Genomic DNA, 17,486 nt, shown 5'->3' on the forward strand with positions numbered 1-17,486 from the left:
TTAGAGCCTTATTGCACAGTATTAGTGAACGAGAGGCCTATTAATAGTCGCTGAATTTTAAGTCAATATTTCAGCATGTAGTACACTGGATTAACTTGTTAAATTTTTAAAAAACCACTTCACCTATTGTCACCTATTTAAACCAGTTTTTGATACGTTCAGTTAATTTCTTGTTCTAGCGGCATCACTTTCGGCTTAGCTTAGCTTAATGAATTGAATCTGATTAGACCATTAGCATTTCGCTCAAAATTTTCAAAAAAGACTTTCTGTAGTTACACTGTACAATAAAACCAATGGAAAATGAAAACGTACTCTTTTCTAGGCGAGGGGTGGGGAACATCCAGCCTCCGGGCCGAATGCGGCCCGCGAGACCATTTGATCCGGCCCCATCCGTCAATTCAAAATCACCCCTCAGGAAAAAATTAATAAATAAATTTCTGTTGTAGAAAGTGACTGTTGTACACATTTGTTGCTCTGGAAAGCTCAGTTTCACATGAAAATGACTAAAAGCATGTGCTGTAATGTAACGTTTGCAGCACGGGATGTGCATCATTCATTGAGATAGGTTCGAATCATTCATATTTTTAATAGCGCGAACAAACCGCATGGCATGCTTGTTGTGTATCTAACGCCATCTTAATGAGAGCGCTTTAAAGGTCAAATACATGTACATTTGTGTCAGAACGCGATGTTTACTGATTATTCATAATAACTCTCATTTGTGTAACAAACAAGTTGAGAATCTAAAGACATGTGAAAGAGAAACCATATCTGAACCGCACTATTCTTAAAGTGACAGTGCACAATTTCCTGCTGCTGACTGTTTTTATTATTAATCAAACAACAAATGGAAAAAATCCCTCACTGCTCTTGACTGAAGGACTTTTGCAGCGGAAGAGTTTTTCTTACAGTAAAGATGCTTAAAGCACAGTTTGTTTCATGTTTTTATTCTATTGTATTTATTTCCCTTTTCTTATTTACAGGGAGGAAAATAACTGCATATATAAAATCAGATTTATTTGCCCTCCTGAATTATTAGCGACCCTTTCCCCCCAATTTCTGTTTAATGGAAAGATTTATTTTCAACCCATTTTTAAACATAACAGATTTAATAGCTCATTTCTAATAACTGATTTCTTTTATCTTTGCTATGACAGTAAATAATATTTTACTTGATATTTTTCAAGATACTAGTATTCAGCTTAAAGTGACATTTAAAAGCTTAACTAGTGGTATTAGGTAAGTCATCGTTCAATAGTAGTTTCTTTTGCAGACAACCAAAAACATATATTGCTTAATGGGGCTAATTATATTGACGTTAAATAGGGTTCAAAATATTAAAAACTGCTTTTATTCTAGCCAAAATAAAACAAATAGAACTTTTTCCAGAAGAAAAAATATTATAGGAAATACTGTAAAAACTTCCTCTGTTAAACACATAGACTGTAAAATATATGGACGTAGTATCCGTGACGTCACCCATAGGTTTCTAAAGAGCGCAAAAGAAGCCACAAGTAGGCGCGGCCAACCGTCGCCATTTTGTTCGCGCGTCATAACACCCACGGCGGGATACCAAACAAGGGCAAAGAGGCGGAGAGTGAGCGGAGCTACAGACACCTGCTGACAGTTTGCTTGGACCTGGTTCAGACACCTGGTTTACTTTGGGAGAACGCTTAATACTTTATCACCTGTGACTCGTTTGTATTCTGACCAGTTGTGCTTGGTTGTACACTATATCAATAAAGTTTTTAGACTTTTAAAACCACTGCTGTAATACATTGAGCCACTAAACATTGTTCTTATGACGTTTTTCAACAGGAGGAAAACGCGAATTACTTCCAAACACTTCAGATATAGTCTGTGTTAGTTAATGTAAGACTATTGATGAAATCCAGCATAACACTGTATGACAACACTTCAGATGACTGTTCTAGAGCCTACAGCTAATCAATCTGACAGATTCAGAAGTGCATTACAGCTCTAAATATAAATATAAATGATAAATGATCTTAAATAAAACAAATACATGTATAGAGATGGTATATAAGTATGTAACTTTACTCACATGGGAAACGGAGGCCACGTTAATGGTTTGTGAGCACAATTAAGTGCACTCAGCATGCCATGCCATCTAATAATTGTAGGAAAGTCCAAAAGGCAGTTGACTGTGTAAAGCCACATAAAACAACACAGAAATACGATGAATATGCAGAGTTCAGTGGCTAATCTGCAGGATTCAGCTGAGGTGACGTGACGGCGACCAACGAGACCTAGCTGTCAATCAAGTGGCCACGCCCTGAATTATGCAAACTTAATATAACCTAATATAAAGGAAACGGATGAGTTATAAAAAAATTCACCCCCCTCACAGTTGTCATGAAGGGTAATATTAGCTGTATTAACCAAAATCGTTTTTTGTACCAGGCTGTAAACACCTTTTTTTTCTGTTGTAAAGTTGGCCATTCTAACAGTGGGCTCAATTGAAATTTGCTCTGTTTTGGAGCCAGGAGCGGCCAGGACTAGCGGAATTTCGGATGAATTGCAGTTTTAGTTACTTCCGTATTGGCTTCCTGAGAGAGAGCGGGAGGTTGCCGCTTGGTTAAACATCATTTGGGAAATATTTATTAAAAAAAAAAATTCACAGGAGGGCGAATAATTTTGACTTCAACTGATAATCATTTTGAATAATCGATTACAATTATGACCAAAATTATCGTGATAATGATTTTTCCCATAATGGGGCAGCCCTATAATTTAGTATGGCCCCTAAACGATGTTACAAAAATGTAAATGGCCCTTGATAGAAAAAAGGTTCCCCACCCCTGTTCTAGGCCAACATTGCTTGGAACTATTCTCTCATTCTGGCATAATAGTCAAGAAACTGCTGCTGTACTATGCCAGCACCAGACGGAGTATAGAATATTACGCAGTGTAGGAGAACCAGTGGTTTTAGAGAGCACCTTGAAACCTAATTCGAACCATTAAGCTAAGAAATTATGTTTCTAGTCATTATGAAAACCACTTCAAAAACATTGTGATTATTCTAAAAAACACTCTAAAGAGTTTAATAATAAACTATGTTTCATGGTATTTTGAAGTGTCCACTATATCAGTATTGTGCATGTTCATTACCATGATATATTGAAGTATTGAATGTCTGTATGGGGGAAATAAGTATTGAACATGTCACCATTTTTCTCAGAACACATATTTCTAAAGGTGCTGTTGACTTAAAATTTTCACCGAATGTTGGTGACAACCAAAGAAATCCATATATGAAGAAAACAAAACTAATTAGTTTACAAATTAAGTTATGTGTAGTAAAGTGAAATGCCACAGGGGAAAAGTATTAAACACATGAAGAAAGGGAGGTGTAGAAAGTCAGTGAAAGCCCAGACAGCAGCTGAAATCTCTCAGTAGTTCTTTATCAATCATCTTCATCATTGTAAAAGAACATCAGCTGCTTCAGTCCAACATCTACATCAGCGGGAGGATGAAGATGAAATCAGGGTGGACATTTTTACCTGTTATTCCCAGGAAATAAACAGGACGTGTTCAATACTTATTTTCCCCACAGTATGTCTACATCAGGGGTGGCCAACCCTGTTCCTGGAGATCCCCCTTCCTGCAGATTTCAGTTGCAACCCATATCAAACACACCTGCCTGTAATTATCACGTGGTGTTCAGCCCCTAATTAATTGGTTCAGGTGTGTTTGATATGGGTTGCAACTGAAATCTGCAGGAAGGTGGCTCTCCAGGAACAGGGTTGGCCACCCCTGGTCTACATCTAACTAACTAATAAACTATAACATACGTATGATTTGAAATTCCTTTCATATATTAAACTCATACTAACTCCGTAATAAAACTGTGTGTTTACAGCCATCATTTCTGCCAGCAAAACCAACCGCGCTGCCCTCGTGCCCACTGTCAATCCCTGTCTCTGACAACACACATTTCAGAGTCATCACTGAATCGGACACACATCAACACCACAGAAACAGGACGTTATATGCTGACGGCCAAACAAATGCAGAGAAAGAGTGTGAAAAGCAGCATATGATACGAAGAGCTTCTGTGATGTCAGAGACAGAAGTGGGAGGAGCAAATACTGGGCCCCGCCCTCAGAATAAGACAGAATCTTCCTTGAAAAGAAAAGGTTAGGTGCTGAATCGTTTTAATGGTTAAAAGCTTTGTTTTATAAACATAATTTATGTTTGTTTGTGTGTATGTGTGTGTGTGTGTGTGTGTGTGTGTGTGTGTGTGTGTGTTTGTTCCAATGCAGATAAGAAAAGCCGCCATCTGGGTTCTGATGGCGTATATCTAGATGATATTAAAGATCTGGAGCCAGAGGTGGCGGCACTTTATTTCCCTAAAAGGTTTGTAATCATAATTTGACATCTCTGTATGGCTAGAGTTTTTCTTTATAGTTTACTGAACCTTTAGACAATTATCCATTGCATTTCTTTCTTTGTTAAGTACCATATTTGAGCTTTTATGGCTCCCATAGTACTCAATTGGACATTTTTTAACAAGCAATCTACAAGTGTTAACATACACTACCGTAAGCGATTAAATGAGCAAGTTATCATTTTATTAACAATATGAATATTATTCATGTTATTGAGAAAAAAATCAGTAATGATTTATCAGCAAGAAGACACCTAAGCCATTTCCTGTATGGAGATGTTTTGACAATCCTACTAAAAGCTATTGTTTACTTATCAAAACATAATAACTAAGGAAAAATTTATCTTTTTTAAGCAAAGTTTGGATTATGTTAGATTATGTTAATTTAGAGGCTTTAAAAACATGTGTATCAAATGATACAGTTAGTTATTTCAGGTTAATTAAATATATTAGTGATGCACAATATATTGACAGCTATGTCAGTATTGGTATCAAATAAATGCATATTTTTAATTTTAAATAAATTATTGTCCAATAAATTCTGGATTAATTCCACACTTCTGAATTTTTTAGTTGGTACTATACACATGACACACAGCAGACACACTTTAGAAGTTCTTTTGTCTGATGGGTTTTTCATCATGGAAAAAAGAGGACATCATCATTTTTGGGGGAAAAAAGAACTAGATGTTTCTTTGAAGATTATTTAAAAAATACAATTATTTGTTCACTGTATTTGCTTACATTTAGTTTTTTTGTAATGAGACTAGGAAAACTTTGTATTAATTTTGCATCGAATTTTCATCCACTAAAAATGATCAATCGAAATAGAGTCGTACTGTCAATATAATTTTACTGTCAATAAAATGTGGCTTTTAATTGGCTTGTGCCTTTTTTTTAAAATCAGTATGGTTTAGGTTATAGAGTAAATTGAAAACAATGTACAAAATTACTTTATATTGTTAATAAAATAATAAATAATATTACAAAGCATTTTCAGTTTAGTTTAGTCCATACATTCATGCTTAGCTAATACCTTTTTAACTTTTATGTAATGTAACGTTAACAATGCATATCCAATTTAGAAACACTTGTTTGGTAAGCAAAGTATGTCTCTCATATGACTTATCTACTAAAATACAGAAAATAAATGTAAATATTTGCATATTATTTCATAATATTTCTGAAATTAATTTAAAAATTGATAATCAACATTTGCAGGGGATCAAAACTTTTTTTCAAAGTTGTTCTAAATCTGTTGATCAACACTCATTCTTGTCTTAGGATGATTTTTAAAATCTTTTTGATCCACTTCAAATGTTGACTACTGTATGTATGTATGGGCTAAATAATCTGCAGATTTGTACAGGCACAGATTCAATGTGGGGCGAGTTATAAGTAATTGGTATCATCGAAATTTTCCATATCTGTGCCTATCCCTGAAATGTATTTACATTTAGTAGCGCTTATAGCAACTGTTAAAATTAGTATTGTTTGTTTGCCTGTGTTTTGTCAGTGGATCAGAGCGTTACGGTGAGGACCGTGTGACCGTCTCTCCTCAGTCTATGTGCAGCTCAGGAGCTGACAGTGGAGTCGACAGCTATGACCTGCCGTCCATGGCCATCTCTCTGTGCGGAGGCCTAACCGAAAACAGAGACATCACTAAAGGTGCACAGACTCGTTATCAGCGCGCCACATTCATTATGCACAACATGCTTGTGATGCATTCATTAAACATTCACCTCTGCGTTTGCATTGTGCTCTTATCTTACAACCTCAATTTTAAAAAAAATGCTGTGATGTTTTTTGTAAAATGCAATAAAATCAGGAACGTTTGACTTGTTTAAAGACAAAAGAACAGATGCCAATGTTTTGAAGGGTTAGTTCACCCAAAAATCTGTTATTAGTTACTCACCCCCATCATTTTCATTCATTCATTTATTCATTCATTTTCTTGTCGGCTTAGTCCCTTTATTAATCTGGGGTCGCCACAGCGGAATGAACCGCCAACTTATCCAGCAAGTTTTTACGCAGCGGATACCCTTCCAGCCGCAACCCATCCCAACCCATTCACACACACACTCATACACTACGGACAATTTAGCCTACCCAATTCACCTGTACCGCATGTCTTTGGACTGTGGGGGAAACCAGAGCACCCGGAGGAAACCCAAGCGAAGGCAGGGAGAAGATGCAAACTCCACACAGAAACGCCAACTGAGCCGAGGTTCAAACCAGTGACACAGCGACCTTCTTGCTGTGAGGCGACAGCCATACCTACTGCGCCACTGCCTCGCCTCCATCATTTTCATTTTCCCCAAAATTATCATTAAAACGATATTGCAGGCGTGTGATAAATTACAGAAATGTTATGCATTGGTTGTTTACCCGCCACTCCCCCCACCCCTCCCCCCTTTTAGCTGTAAATAAATACTAATGGCGTGAATCTGCTGTGGTTTTCACTCATTCATTGTGGATTTAAGACTAAGGGCTCTATTTTAGCTATCTAGGCACAAAGACTAAAGCCCATGGCACAAAAGCATTAAAGGGTCACGAAACACCAAAACACATTTTTTGAGCTGTTGACAGTCGTATATGTGACATTTATTACACTAAAAAGTGTAAATTGGTTGTTTTTGCGTTATTTCGATAAAATTCGTACTTCTGGATTGAAACGAATTTTTGAAGCTGCGTCACGGCCATAAGATCTTAGCGTGTATTCCAGTGTGCAGACTGGACGTCTGTGCCAGGGCGTCCCGTATTACGTCTCTGAGTGTGTTGCATTCATTTATGAGTATGGCTTGGTTCAAACCAATCAGCGTGCTCTATTCGGTATGTGCTGCAACTTTATTAATATGCACGCTAGCTTTCTTTGACTATACCTGAAACAGTGTTCAGACAGCAGAGACAACACATGTCGTGTTGCCAAAAGTTGTGGGAAAAGAATAAGAATTGTTTGGAGATACGGGTCGCCAGTGGTGCTTTCATATTGGGAAGGTTTTGTTTCATTTTCTCTCTATGAGAGCGCTGCTGGAGTCATGCGTGTGTCCGTGTACACGACGCGCGGCTGAAAAGCGTTTGTTTAGAACATTTTTTACTCGAGAGCATTTCTCACCTATGGTGAGATCCAGATTTGCTGGTTGTCTCCTTTAAAAAAGACGCAGCTCCAGTATGTGTTGATTATCCTGTCTACAGATTTGGTAAGTGTGTGTGCGATCAGCGCCCTTTCTTTGTTCATTCAGATGGCAAAGTTATAGTTGGTATGGTCAGCTGTACTCTTTCAGTGTTTAAAGACAGACCCTAGTCAAAATAATTTCTAAGTTACTTAGTTTACAGTACGTTAATATCACTACAATATTGAAAGATCCGCTGTAAATGCTGCTCTCTGTGTGTAAACACGTGCACACTTTCAGCAAACTTTTGCCACTTTTGTTATTTTAAGGATGGAAAAATACGCTCTGCGCCCTGGCACATGGTCTCTTAGGGTGCTTTCACACCTACACTTTTGTTTCGGAACGTGTCTCATTTGCCCAGTTAGCGCGGTTCGTTTGGCATATGTGAAACCAGCAATCACGCTAGAATCCGCGCCAAATCAAACGGTCCGAGATCGCTTGAATGAGGTGAACTCGGCTCGATTGAAATGAACTCTGGAGCGGATCGATTGCAGTGAGAAAGCGATACGATCCAAGCGCAGTTATATCACAGTGTATTAAGGATATGTAATAGGCATACGGCTATATGAAGAAAGAATTATGAGTAGGGCGGGAAGTTTCACGAGTCTCCCGGATGCCCGCAAACGAGTGATAATCTCCCGGTAATCTCGCGTCTCCCTCCCGGTCCTCAAATAGCCTACGTCGCGCACCCTTCTCACCGCATCTCTCCTCACTCTTCAGACACTCTTTCGCGCGCACCTTGTCAGACACCATCAAACCACCACCTCTCCTGACAGCTGAGCAGGACTCACACGTGAGTCCAACATCCAACATCACGGGAGTTTACTCACACGTGACTTGTTTTAGCTCTTTTGGTCCGATTAGAAACTTTGCAGTTTGAAAGCGAACTGCTCCATGAGCAAAGAGCAACAATGTAACATTTGGAACAACTGAATCAATTCACAGGTGTGAAAGCACCCTTAATGAGTTATGGATGTGTTTTGAGCATAACGTGCAATAAACCAAGCAGAGTCTCATCTCACATTCCCTTTAATTGTCAGTTGTGTCGTGCAATGAAACGTTTGCTATTTACATGGCGGACTTTATAAGTGGAAAAACTGAACGCTTCACTAGCGAGCAAACAATTAAACAAACCATCTGCAGTACGAGGATAATGAACGAGCCAGCTCCATTCAGCCTCTTTACTTTCTCTTTACTTTACCTCTTTACTCCTTTACTTTCGTAGATAAGGAAACAGTGTTGTACCCACTCCACCGAAGACATCCATTAGCCCACATATTTAATTTCGTTTGTTAAGCGCAAAGATTTGTTCCAAAACTATTTCTAAATCCAGTTCTAATTTCCAGCAAATTAATAAATGAACAATAACAACGAAGTGTGGTCCAAACACTGAGTTACAGTATATTCAAACACACGTCCTGTTCTTATGCCCCATATGGTGATGAATACATCTCCAAAACCCGACAGGTGGACAAATCTAAACTTGTTTTTATTAAAACTAATATAAATAAGCATATAATAAATAATACTGCTAATAATAATAACATTATACAAATGCACATTGTCATGAATAAACTGAAAAAAGCCCCATCGAGATGAAGAAGGCATGGAGGTAGTGGTTTTTATGTGTAGAAAATACTAATTTTTGTAACATTTTAATCCTTTAATTATTTTTCATGTGTAAATATATTTGTATATTGCTGTACATCCTGTGTAAAAAAAAATGGGCATAAAATATTGTATAGAAATGGTGCAGTGGGGCGGGGGGCTCTGTTGGAGCAAAGATAATTTGTCTCTGTTTTTCAAATACTTTAGAAATTGATGTTGTTACATTCCCACTTAAATCTAAAGGCAAAACACAGCAAGGAACGAACAAATGAAGGAAGAGGGGAGAGGACCGCTTCCAGACCCAGAATCAAAAGTCAAATCCTTAATATTCTGATCACCATCAGGCAACCATTGATTTATTGTTTGATCAATTGAAATAATATTTCCTAAATTTAAAAAAAAAAAAATCAATACAAAACTAAAATAATACCTCAGGATACGGGGGTCCAAAATAACAAACAAAACCACCAATAACTAATTTAAGACAAACTAACTTACCTAACAAAATAAACATTTCCAAAAGATAGAAAATACATATTACTCCCCTTTCTCCCTGTCTACCCACCAAAACAGGAGAAAAAGGTTTTAAAATAAAATACACCCCACGCTTTACTCATACCAGCAACTTACTTTACATTATAAACATGAAACCACTAGAAGTCAGAAGCCCCTGGTATCTGGGACTGTCGCAGCTCAAGTGAGACATGTCATCTCCCCTCTCCCTTGCCTTCTGGTCGGTTGCAGCCAGTCTTTATAGCTCAGTTGATCAGCTGCGCAAATTAGACTCAGGTGGCATCAATCTGTAAACAAAAGAAATCAGGAAACAGAAACACTGCAATATAGAAACAAAAATTAAAGTCACAGGACGTAACAATGTTTTTTTGACCAAAATGTTAATAAGAATATCTGAATTTAGTTTTTTTTACAAATCACATAATCTAGAATTTATTACAATTTACAAAACAACATCCCAACTGTTTTGAGTTATGGCTGCACATTCGCTCACTCGTGAATTCATAAATATTGATTCTCTTTCCCTCTTTTTTCATTCAGAGCATTTCCAGCAGAAGTCTGTGTCCTTTCAGCAGTTTTCAGATAATCCATCCATCATTAATGACCCTAATCTTGTGGTGAAGATCGGCTCTAAGTGAGTGTCACATTACAGTAATGGATTCTTTTCTTGTTTTTCTTGGGCTGAAATAACAGATGCTAAATGTATTTCTTGTATCTGTGCAGATATTATAACTGGAGCACTGCTGCACCGATTATGCTGGCCATGCAAGCCTTCCAGAAACCATTGCCTAAGGTACACACACAGACAGTCTTACACATCAGTGTCTTTCTGTATACATTATTCAATTCAATTCAAGTTTATTTGTATAGCGCTTTTCAGAATAATTACTGTTTTAAAGCAGCTTTACAAAAGTGCACATTATTGCATTACAATCAAATTCAGAAAAGTTCAGGGGCCTCATGTATCAACGCTGCGTACGCACAAAAACTTTGCGTGCGCCAGGTTTCACGCTCAGAATCGCTCACGTTTGGATTTACTAACAATGAACTGAACGTGGGAATGTGCGCAGGTTCACGGCAGCTTTCTGGCTGGCGTACGCACATTTTTTGTGCGTGTCTGTTTTATTTCCATTGGCGACTCCTAGAGGCAGTTGTGTTAAATTCCTCTCTACAAAGTGTCTGAGCCTTGCAATAGCAGCTGTATGAGACGGGTTCAGCAGGTATATAAGGTTTCCATACCATACATTTGACCAGCTAAACATTAAAGCACAATTTGCAGCAGTCACCTGTTTTCCCAATGTAATCTGACCGATCTACTGCACGCACATTGCTATAAAGACACTATCTGAAGATGAATTTGCATGCGGGAATCAGAAACATTTCTATTCAATAAATGTGCAAATAAAATATGATGCACAAACTTATTGATGATTCCTACTTGTCTTTCTCGTGATAAATAGTGGGCAAAATCTGATATGTAGCGGGGGAAAAAACAAGAAAGAGTTCATCAGACGCTGGATTCGAGCCGAGTTCATGCTCGAACGTATCAATTCATGATCACAAGCGTCTTACGAGCGCGCCACTGAGACTGTTAAGCGTCCTGCAACAGTTTACAGATATAAACCACACTATTTCTTTTTTTTAATGCACTCAGTGCGATGTTCAGACCCAACTGTGTTAACCGCATCAGCTAAACTCTCCCACTCTATTTTTTTTCTTTTGTTGTTAATTCCGGAGAACAAACTTGCAAATAACACCGCTTTTCTCCGGTCTACCTCCGAAAGCAGCACCTCCAATTCACATTCTGTTCAAAGTTTCTCTTTTTACTTGCTTTTGCCGTTGCTTTTTCGTTGGGTTTTGCCATTAGCATAGTCATTAGCATATTCATACGGGGGAGGAGGCAGGGAGGGGTTTTGTGCTCGTGCATGTTGCGCTCAGTTTCACGTTCATTCAGATGTACAAAAGAATATGCGTGAGATTCGGCGTACGCAGTGTTTCATACATCTGAATTTTTTTCTGCGTACGCACATTTACAGCTTTGTGCGTACGCAATGTTTTAGTAAGATTTCCACGCAAGTCTTCGTACATGAGGCCCCAGGTTATTAGTTACCATAATTTTATTACTTACTAATAAAATTTAACTAATTATCTAGTAACTAACAGCTAACCTGATTAGCCTGACGGCTGTTTCACACCGCAAGCGTCAGCAGTGCGTGAGCAGAGCGTGAGCAGAACGTGTTTTTTCGGCGTCCATGTTAACAGTTTAGAGCTTTCATACCGCATGCAGCAGCAGCGCATCAGTGCAGCGATAGTTTCGGCGCTGGGTCTATTTTTGCCGCGCTGTTCACGCCAAATTAAAGTAACACTGTGCACTGATAATGACCAAAACACAATGAGTGACAGTAAAAAGTAGCAATTTTACCCAATAAATGCATTAATAATGTCAAATGATTTATGTATAGTCAATCAAATGAACTTAAACGATTAAAAATGGCAACAAACATTTATTTAGGCCCGAACTACAAAACCAAATGTAAAACAATTTTAGTATCAGTTTTGCTTATGTTGCACGCTAGTGTTTCTGGAGAGAGGAAATAGAATATTTAGGAGAGTTGTAGTCCATAGCGAAGTGTATTGTGGGTAGTGTAGTTCGGCCCGCATGCTGGATTATGTGAGCTCGCTGTGTGCTGTGCTGTGCAGCTCAAGCATAGGAAGAAAGTTTTAATCGGCTTTGTTTTATGGTCACTCGAGTTATTCCTACCGGGAGCTGTTTGCACTGTGAACCTGACAACACAAAAATAAGTAAAAGAATGACATGCATTAATTACTTTAGTCCGTCTCATCCTCTGCACGAGCATGAATTAACGAGCTGTTACAATGCTGCTGGACATCACTGAGGCGGAGAAAGTAACACTAGTTTGATCATGTATCATTATAACTATATTGTATAAATATTATTATAACTAGGCCTACAGCAACCTGACAATCAAAAAACAAATGACATGATATCACAGGCGATTGTCTTTTGACTGTAGACACTCCTCATAGAGCTTGAGAGGCATGCAGTACTATTTGATCTATAACATTTTTAAAATAAAGATTTGCAGGTTAAGGAAACAGCATAGGAGGGATCATCCGTGGGCATTGGTGAAGATGAAAAGTTTAAAAAGTGTATTTGTATATAGAGAGACATAGGTAACTAGATAGAATAGACAGATATGTTGATCTCTGCAGCAGCTGCCGAAGAGCTGCGCGCTGCAGACGCAGCTGGTGTGAAAGGCAAATGCCTGCATGCTGCTTCTGCCCTCCATACGCGCTGGGCACGCTCTGCTCACGCGCCGCTGACGCTTGCGGTGTGAAATTCTCTCATCTGATACATTTATTCAGCAAAATCATTTATTCGGTTAACTATTTCCAAAAACTGGTTCACTGAGTCACATTTTTTTCTTAATTAAATCTTATTGTATCTTTTCTTTATTATTAATATTGATGGCAATAACAATTCAGAGAAACACAAATATAATAAATACAATAAAAGCTATTTAAATTATATACTGTATAATATTAAATTATGTTACGTCTGAAAATTTACATTAATTTGTGATAAAACTTCAAAACCTTTTCTGGCAGATTTAAAGGGAATAATTCTGATATACAGTCAGGCCTGAAATTATTCATAACCCTGGAAAGTAATTTAAAGTTACTTTTATTCAACCAGAAAGAGGTGTTTTTTGACCGTAAAGGACACAGTCTTCTCCCAAAAGATGATAAGATGATGTACAAGAGGGATCATTGTGGAAAAAATATTACTTTGCTTTTATTTACATTTGAACAAAAACTTTGAGTCAGAATTATGAATAATTTTTGGCTTGACTGCATGCTAAATAATGAGTCCACTTTATAAAAAAAGTCTTCTTCAAACAATAAAGGCAGAGCAGTTCAATAAAATATGTTTCAGGTTTTTTTTTTCAGAAGTGCAGCATTTTGTGAAAAACTTGTAATGCAATGGCGGTCTTATTATGCTTTTACTATAAGCTTTACAAAAGTGTTATTTAATCAGAATTATAATTATCTATTAAACAAAAAGGCTGATTATTACATGTAAAAAAGAGCAGTTAAATCAAGTATTAATTGCTTTAAATCACTCAATAATTTAAGTAAAATAATGTGAAATTATTTACAAAATAATTACAATTTAGTCATCACAGCATTATAATATTTAATAACCTCATTTAAGTAATAATACGTGAAATGAGTATGCATGCATAATATAATATACTACATTCTCAGAAAAATAGGACATGGTACAAATGAAGTTTCTTAAGGAAAAGTTTTGTACTTTTGTAAAAGTTGTACCTTATATGGTACAGAAAAGAGCTCTTGTGATACTGTTGTGTACCTCTTATGATGAAGATACAAAAATGTTCTCATAAAAAAGGTAAGTGTTGGACAACTCCTTTATTATAATATCTATAAAAATACATATTAATGGAAAGGTAAAGTGATTTAATTAATAATTTCCACATTAAAGCATGAATCATCATTTAAAAGCATGTGTTCAAAGAAACTCATAAACACTAATGATTAAGTTCTATAATACAAAACAACTGGTAAAACAAAACTAAAGGTATTGTTAACTAAACATTTAAGGCATTTTAATAAACATTTGGTAAGCATTTCCTGATAAATACAGTTTCTTTATTGATATCCGCATCTTCTGGCGTTTACTTTCCACTATACACACATGAGCTCGCAAAAGTCCTGCATATGCAAAGTGTTCATGCAGACATTTAACTATTGTAAAGCTAGTCGAACATTGTGCATATCTCATTATAATACTTCTGCAGAATTTTATTTCTATTTTAAAATCAAGTCAATTAAATTATTTTTAAGTGATGACAAAGGTATTGTGTGAAAACCGGAGAAAGAAATGTTTTAGATTGTACATGGCAGAATGTGTTTCTGTAACATTTTTGTGAAAAGTTTCGTGAAATGTTTCAAATAGATCTTTTGATTTATGTTAAAGTATGTTTTATTCTTTATTGTAAATGGAAAAGGTGTATTTACACAAAAAGAAACTTTTTAAAAAAACATTGTTTAAAAATGTATTTGATGTTTTATAATTACTGAAAATAAATTGACGCATTTTGCAAAAAGCCTTTAAATAGTTCTGAAGGAACACATTTGACACTGTTAAGCTACAGAGTGTCTTGTCACTGTAGTGGTGCCTTCATGGATCAGATTTGTACCTTTGATGAAGGTCAATATTGTATCTGCAGGTTTTAACAACCAAAGGTGCATTTTGGTTTCCCATGGTACAAATCATGTTCTTAAAGGTACAAACTGCAATGGTACACACTTGTTTCTTTGTCTTAAGGTACAATTCTGTCCCATAAAAATGTACTGCCCAGTGACAAGGGTTTGTACCTTCTTTGGTACAACATTGTACCATTTTTTCTGAGAGTGTAGGGTTGGGCGATGTCGACCAATTCGGCATTGTACGATGTTTATTGTGAAACATCGCGATGGACGATAGACTCGTCATCGTAGGCGACGGTGAATTTATTATTTATGAATAATAAATAAATGCACAAGGAATTAATTATTTGTAGCATACCATTTCATTTGACCCATAACCAAATCATAAATAAATAAAGATTAGTTACAGACAAATTACCACCTGTCAATCACTTTTCCGCAGGACTCTGGCATGAATAGGCAGAGTGATCTGTGTGGTTATAATGGGGTCGACAAACTTGGTTGGTAAAAAGGGTGCTCAACCAACAGGAACAAACCAACAGTATCTGAGGTTTTTGCTATAATTACTAAGTACAAGCGTTAAAGCGAAAGATTGAAGAAGTGTACTGACGCTGTGACACGTTACCTGATAGATTCAAAAGACCGAAGAGTCATTAGAGACAAGATTAATTAAATATCACGTTTAACAACTATAGTGAGATGCGATTCAGCGGTACATCCTTAATAAACTGTCCGTCGTGCACTGCTCTCTGGGGTTTTGTGCTCAAAGCACCCGCTGACTGCCTGGAGCTCAGATGTGTGCGCATATACTGCAGCGCGTGCCTGTGGGTGTGATCACGTGATGTGCGTTTTCAGTGGAGGGCTGTTCAGAAATGCTAGATGAAACGCCAGTGTGTATGTGGATTGTTTGCATTTTAAATTGAAATTTTAAAACTAAGATGTATTAGTGTAAACAGGACCCGAGTGTGTATTTTTCGCAAGCGGGTTGCAGCTGCGACAGGTTTGGGGTGGAGGATCGTGATACCGGCTCAGCCTTGTGATATCTATCGCCCATCGGCAATGGATGATGGCATCGTCTATTGACCCAACCCTATAATATACAACAGTAACTAGTAACAATTCATTTTAAAAATCTCTTTTTTGTGCAACATCTAATTTTCTCTTCAAAAGTTTGAGACAGCAAACTTTATTTTTTGAAAGAAATTAATATGTTAAAACATTAATGATGCATGAAATTATCATTTTTCAACTTTTCAAATGAGACTAAGAAATATGTCAGGATGTTTCTGACAGATCATGTGACACTGAAGACTAATAATGACAAGCAATGCATCACAGAAACACATCACTATTTAAAATGTATTCAAATAGAAAACTGTCTTGTAAATAAAAATTATTTTCACTGCCTGTTTAAATAAGTGCTGTAGTGACGCAACATATGACACACTGACCTCAAACTTTGTAAGAGTATTGTGGAAAAAAAAAACACTTGTTTGCCTCTGGAACACAAAACCAGTTATAAGTGGTAATTTTTTTTGGAAATGGAGATAAAACATTCATTCATTTTCCTTCAGCTTAGTTCCTGATTATCAGGGGTCGCCACAGTGGAATGAACCACCAACTTATCCAGCATATGTTTTACACACTGGATGCCTTTCCAGCCTTAACCTATCACTGGGAAATGAGATCGAACATTCATTCATTCCTTTTCCTTCAGCCTAATATCTTTTTTCATCATGGGTCACCAGAGCGGAAGGAACCGCCAACTTATCCAGCACGTTTTACACAGCGACTGCCCTTCTGGCTGCAACTCAGTACTGGGAAACACCCACAGCTGCAACTCACATTCACACTGATGCACTACGGCCAATTCAGTTTATTCAATTCACCAATAGCGTATGTCTTTGAACTGTGGGTGAAACCGGAGCACCCAGAGGAAACTCACATCAACACGGGGAGAACATGCAAACTCCACAAAGAAATCCCAGCCGCGACTAGATCACAGTGACTTTCTTGCTGTGAGGTGACAGTGCTAACAACTGAGCCTCCTTGCCACCCGAGATTAAATAAGACTGAATAAATCAATTGTCCATTGATGTATACTTTGTTAGGATAAGACATTATTTGGAGATACAATATTTGAAATTTTGGTATCTGAGAGAAAAAATACTGAACTGTTTGAATTCAAAATACTTCAATAGTGTTTAAATTTAAAGGAATTAAGTTCTTAGCAATGCATTTTACTAATCATGCATATTTACGCTAGGGGATTTACAAAATGTCTTCGTAGAAGATTATATTGTTTGATATTTGTTTATTGGCATAAAAGAAAAATCATTTCAAGAGTTCACACTTAGCTGATGATTAATTATAAGCTTGTTTGGCATGCTGTCCCGGGAGAGAGCCCTGAGCTCATGAGATCCTCGAGCCCAGGACTCCCTCCCGTTGCAAAGCGGGAGGGGAGTTTGAGCTCAGGTAGATCTCGAGAACTCCCCTGCTGTAGCAAGTGAATGCTCTTGAAA

The 17,486-nt window shown here is 37.2% G+C and overlaps 1 protein-coding gene across 11 annotated transcripts in view; it reads left to right on the top strand.

Annotated features, from left to right (window-relative positions):
- The window catches only part of lpin1b (lipin 1b), a 71,518-nt gene that overhangs the window by 34,101 nt on the left and 19,931 nt on the right, over positions 1–17,486 (top strand). For all 11 annotated transcript variants that reach the window (XR_012396086.1, XR_012396087.1, XR_012396093.1 and 8 more), the window contains 5 exons: positions 3,884–4,160; positions 4,287–4,380; positions 5,928–6,079; positions 10,246–10,339; positions 10,429–10,498. Coding sequence is in view for 3 of the 11 variants with exons in the window: in XM_021468702.3 (XP_021324377.2) it covers positions 3,884–4,160; positions 4,287–4,380; positions 5,928–6,079; positions 10,246–10,339; positions 10,429–10,498 (687 nt within the window). In the remaining 8 variants the exon portion in view is untranslated. The remainder of the gene's footprint in view (positions 1–3,883; positions 4,161–4,286; positions 4,381–5,927; positions 6,080–10,245; positions 10,340–10,428; positions 10,499–17,486) is intronic.

The sequence above is a fragment of the Danio rerio genome, chromosome 20, assembly GCF_049306965.1.
Source record: "Danio rerio strain Tuebingen ecotype United States chromosome 20, GRCz12tu, whole genome shotgun sequence".
NCBI lineage: Eukaryota > Metazoa > Chordata > Actinopteri > Cypriniformes > Danionidae > Danio > Danio rerio.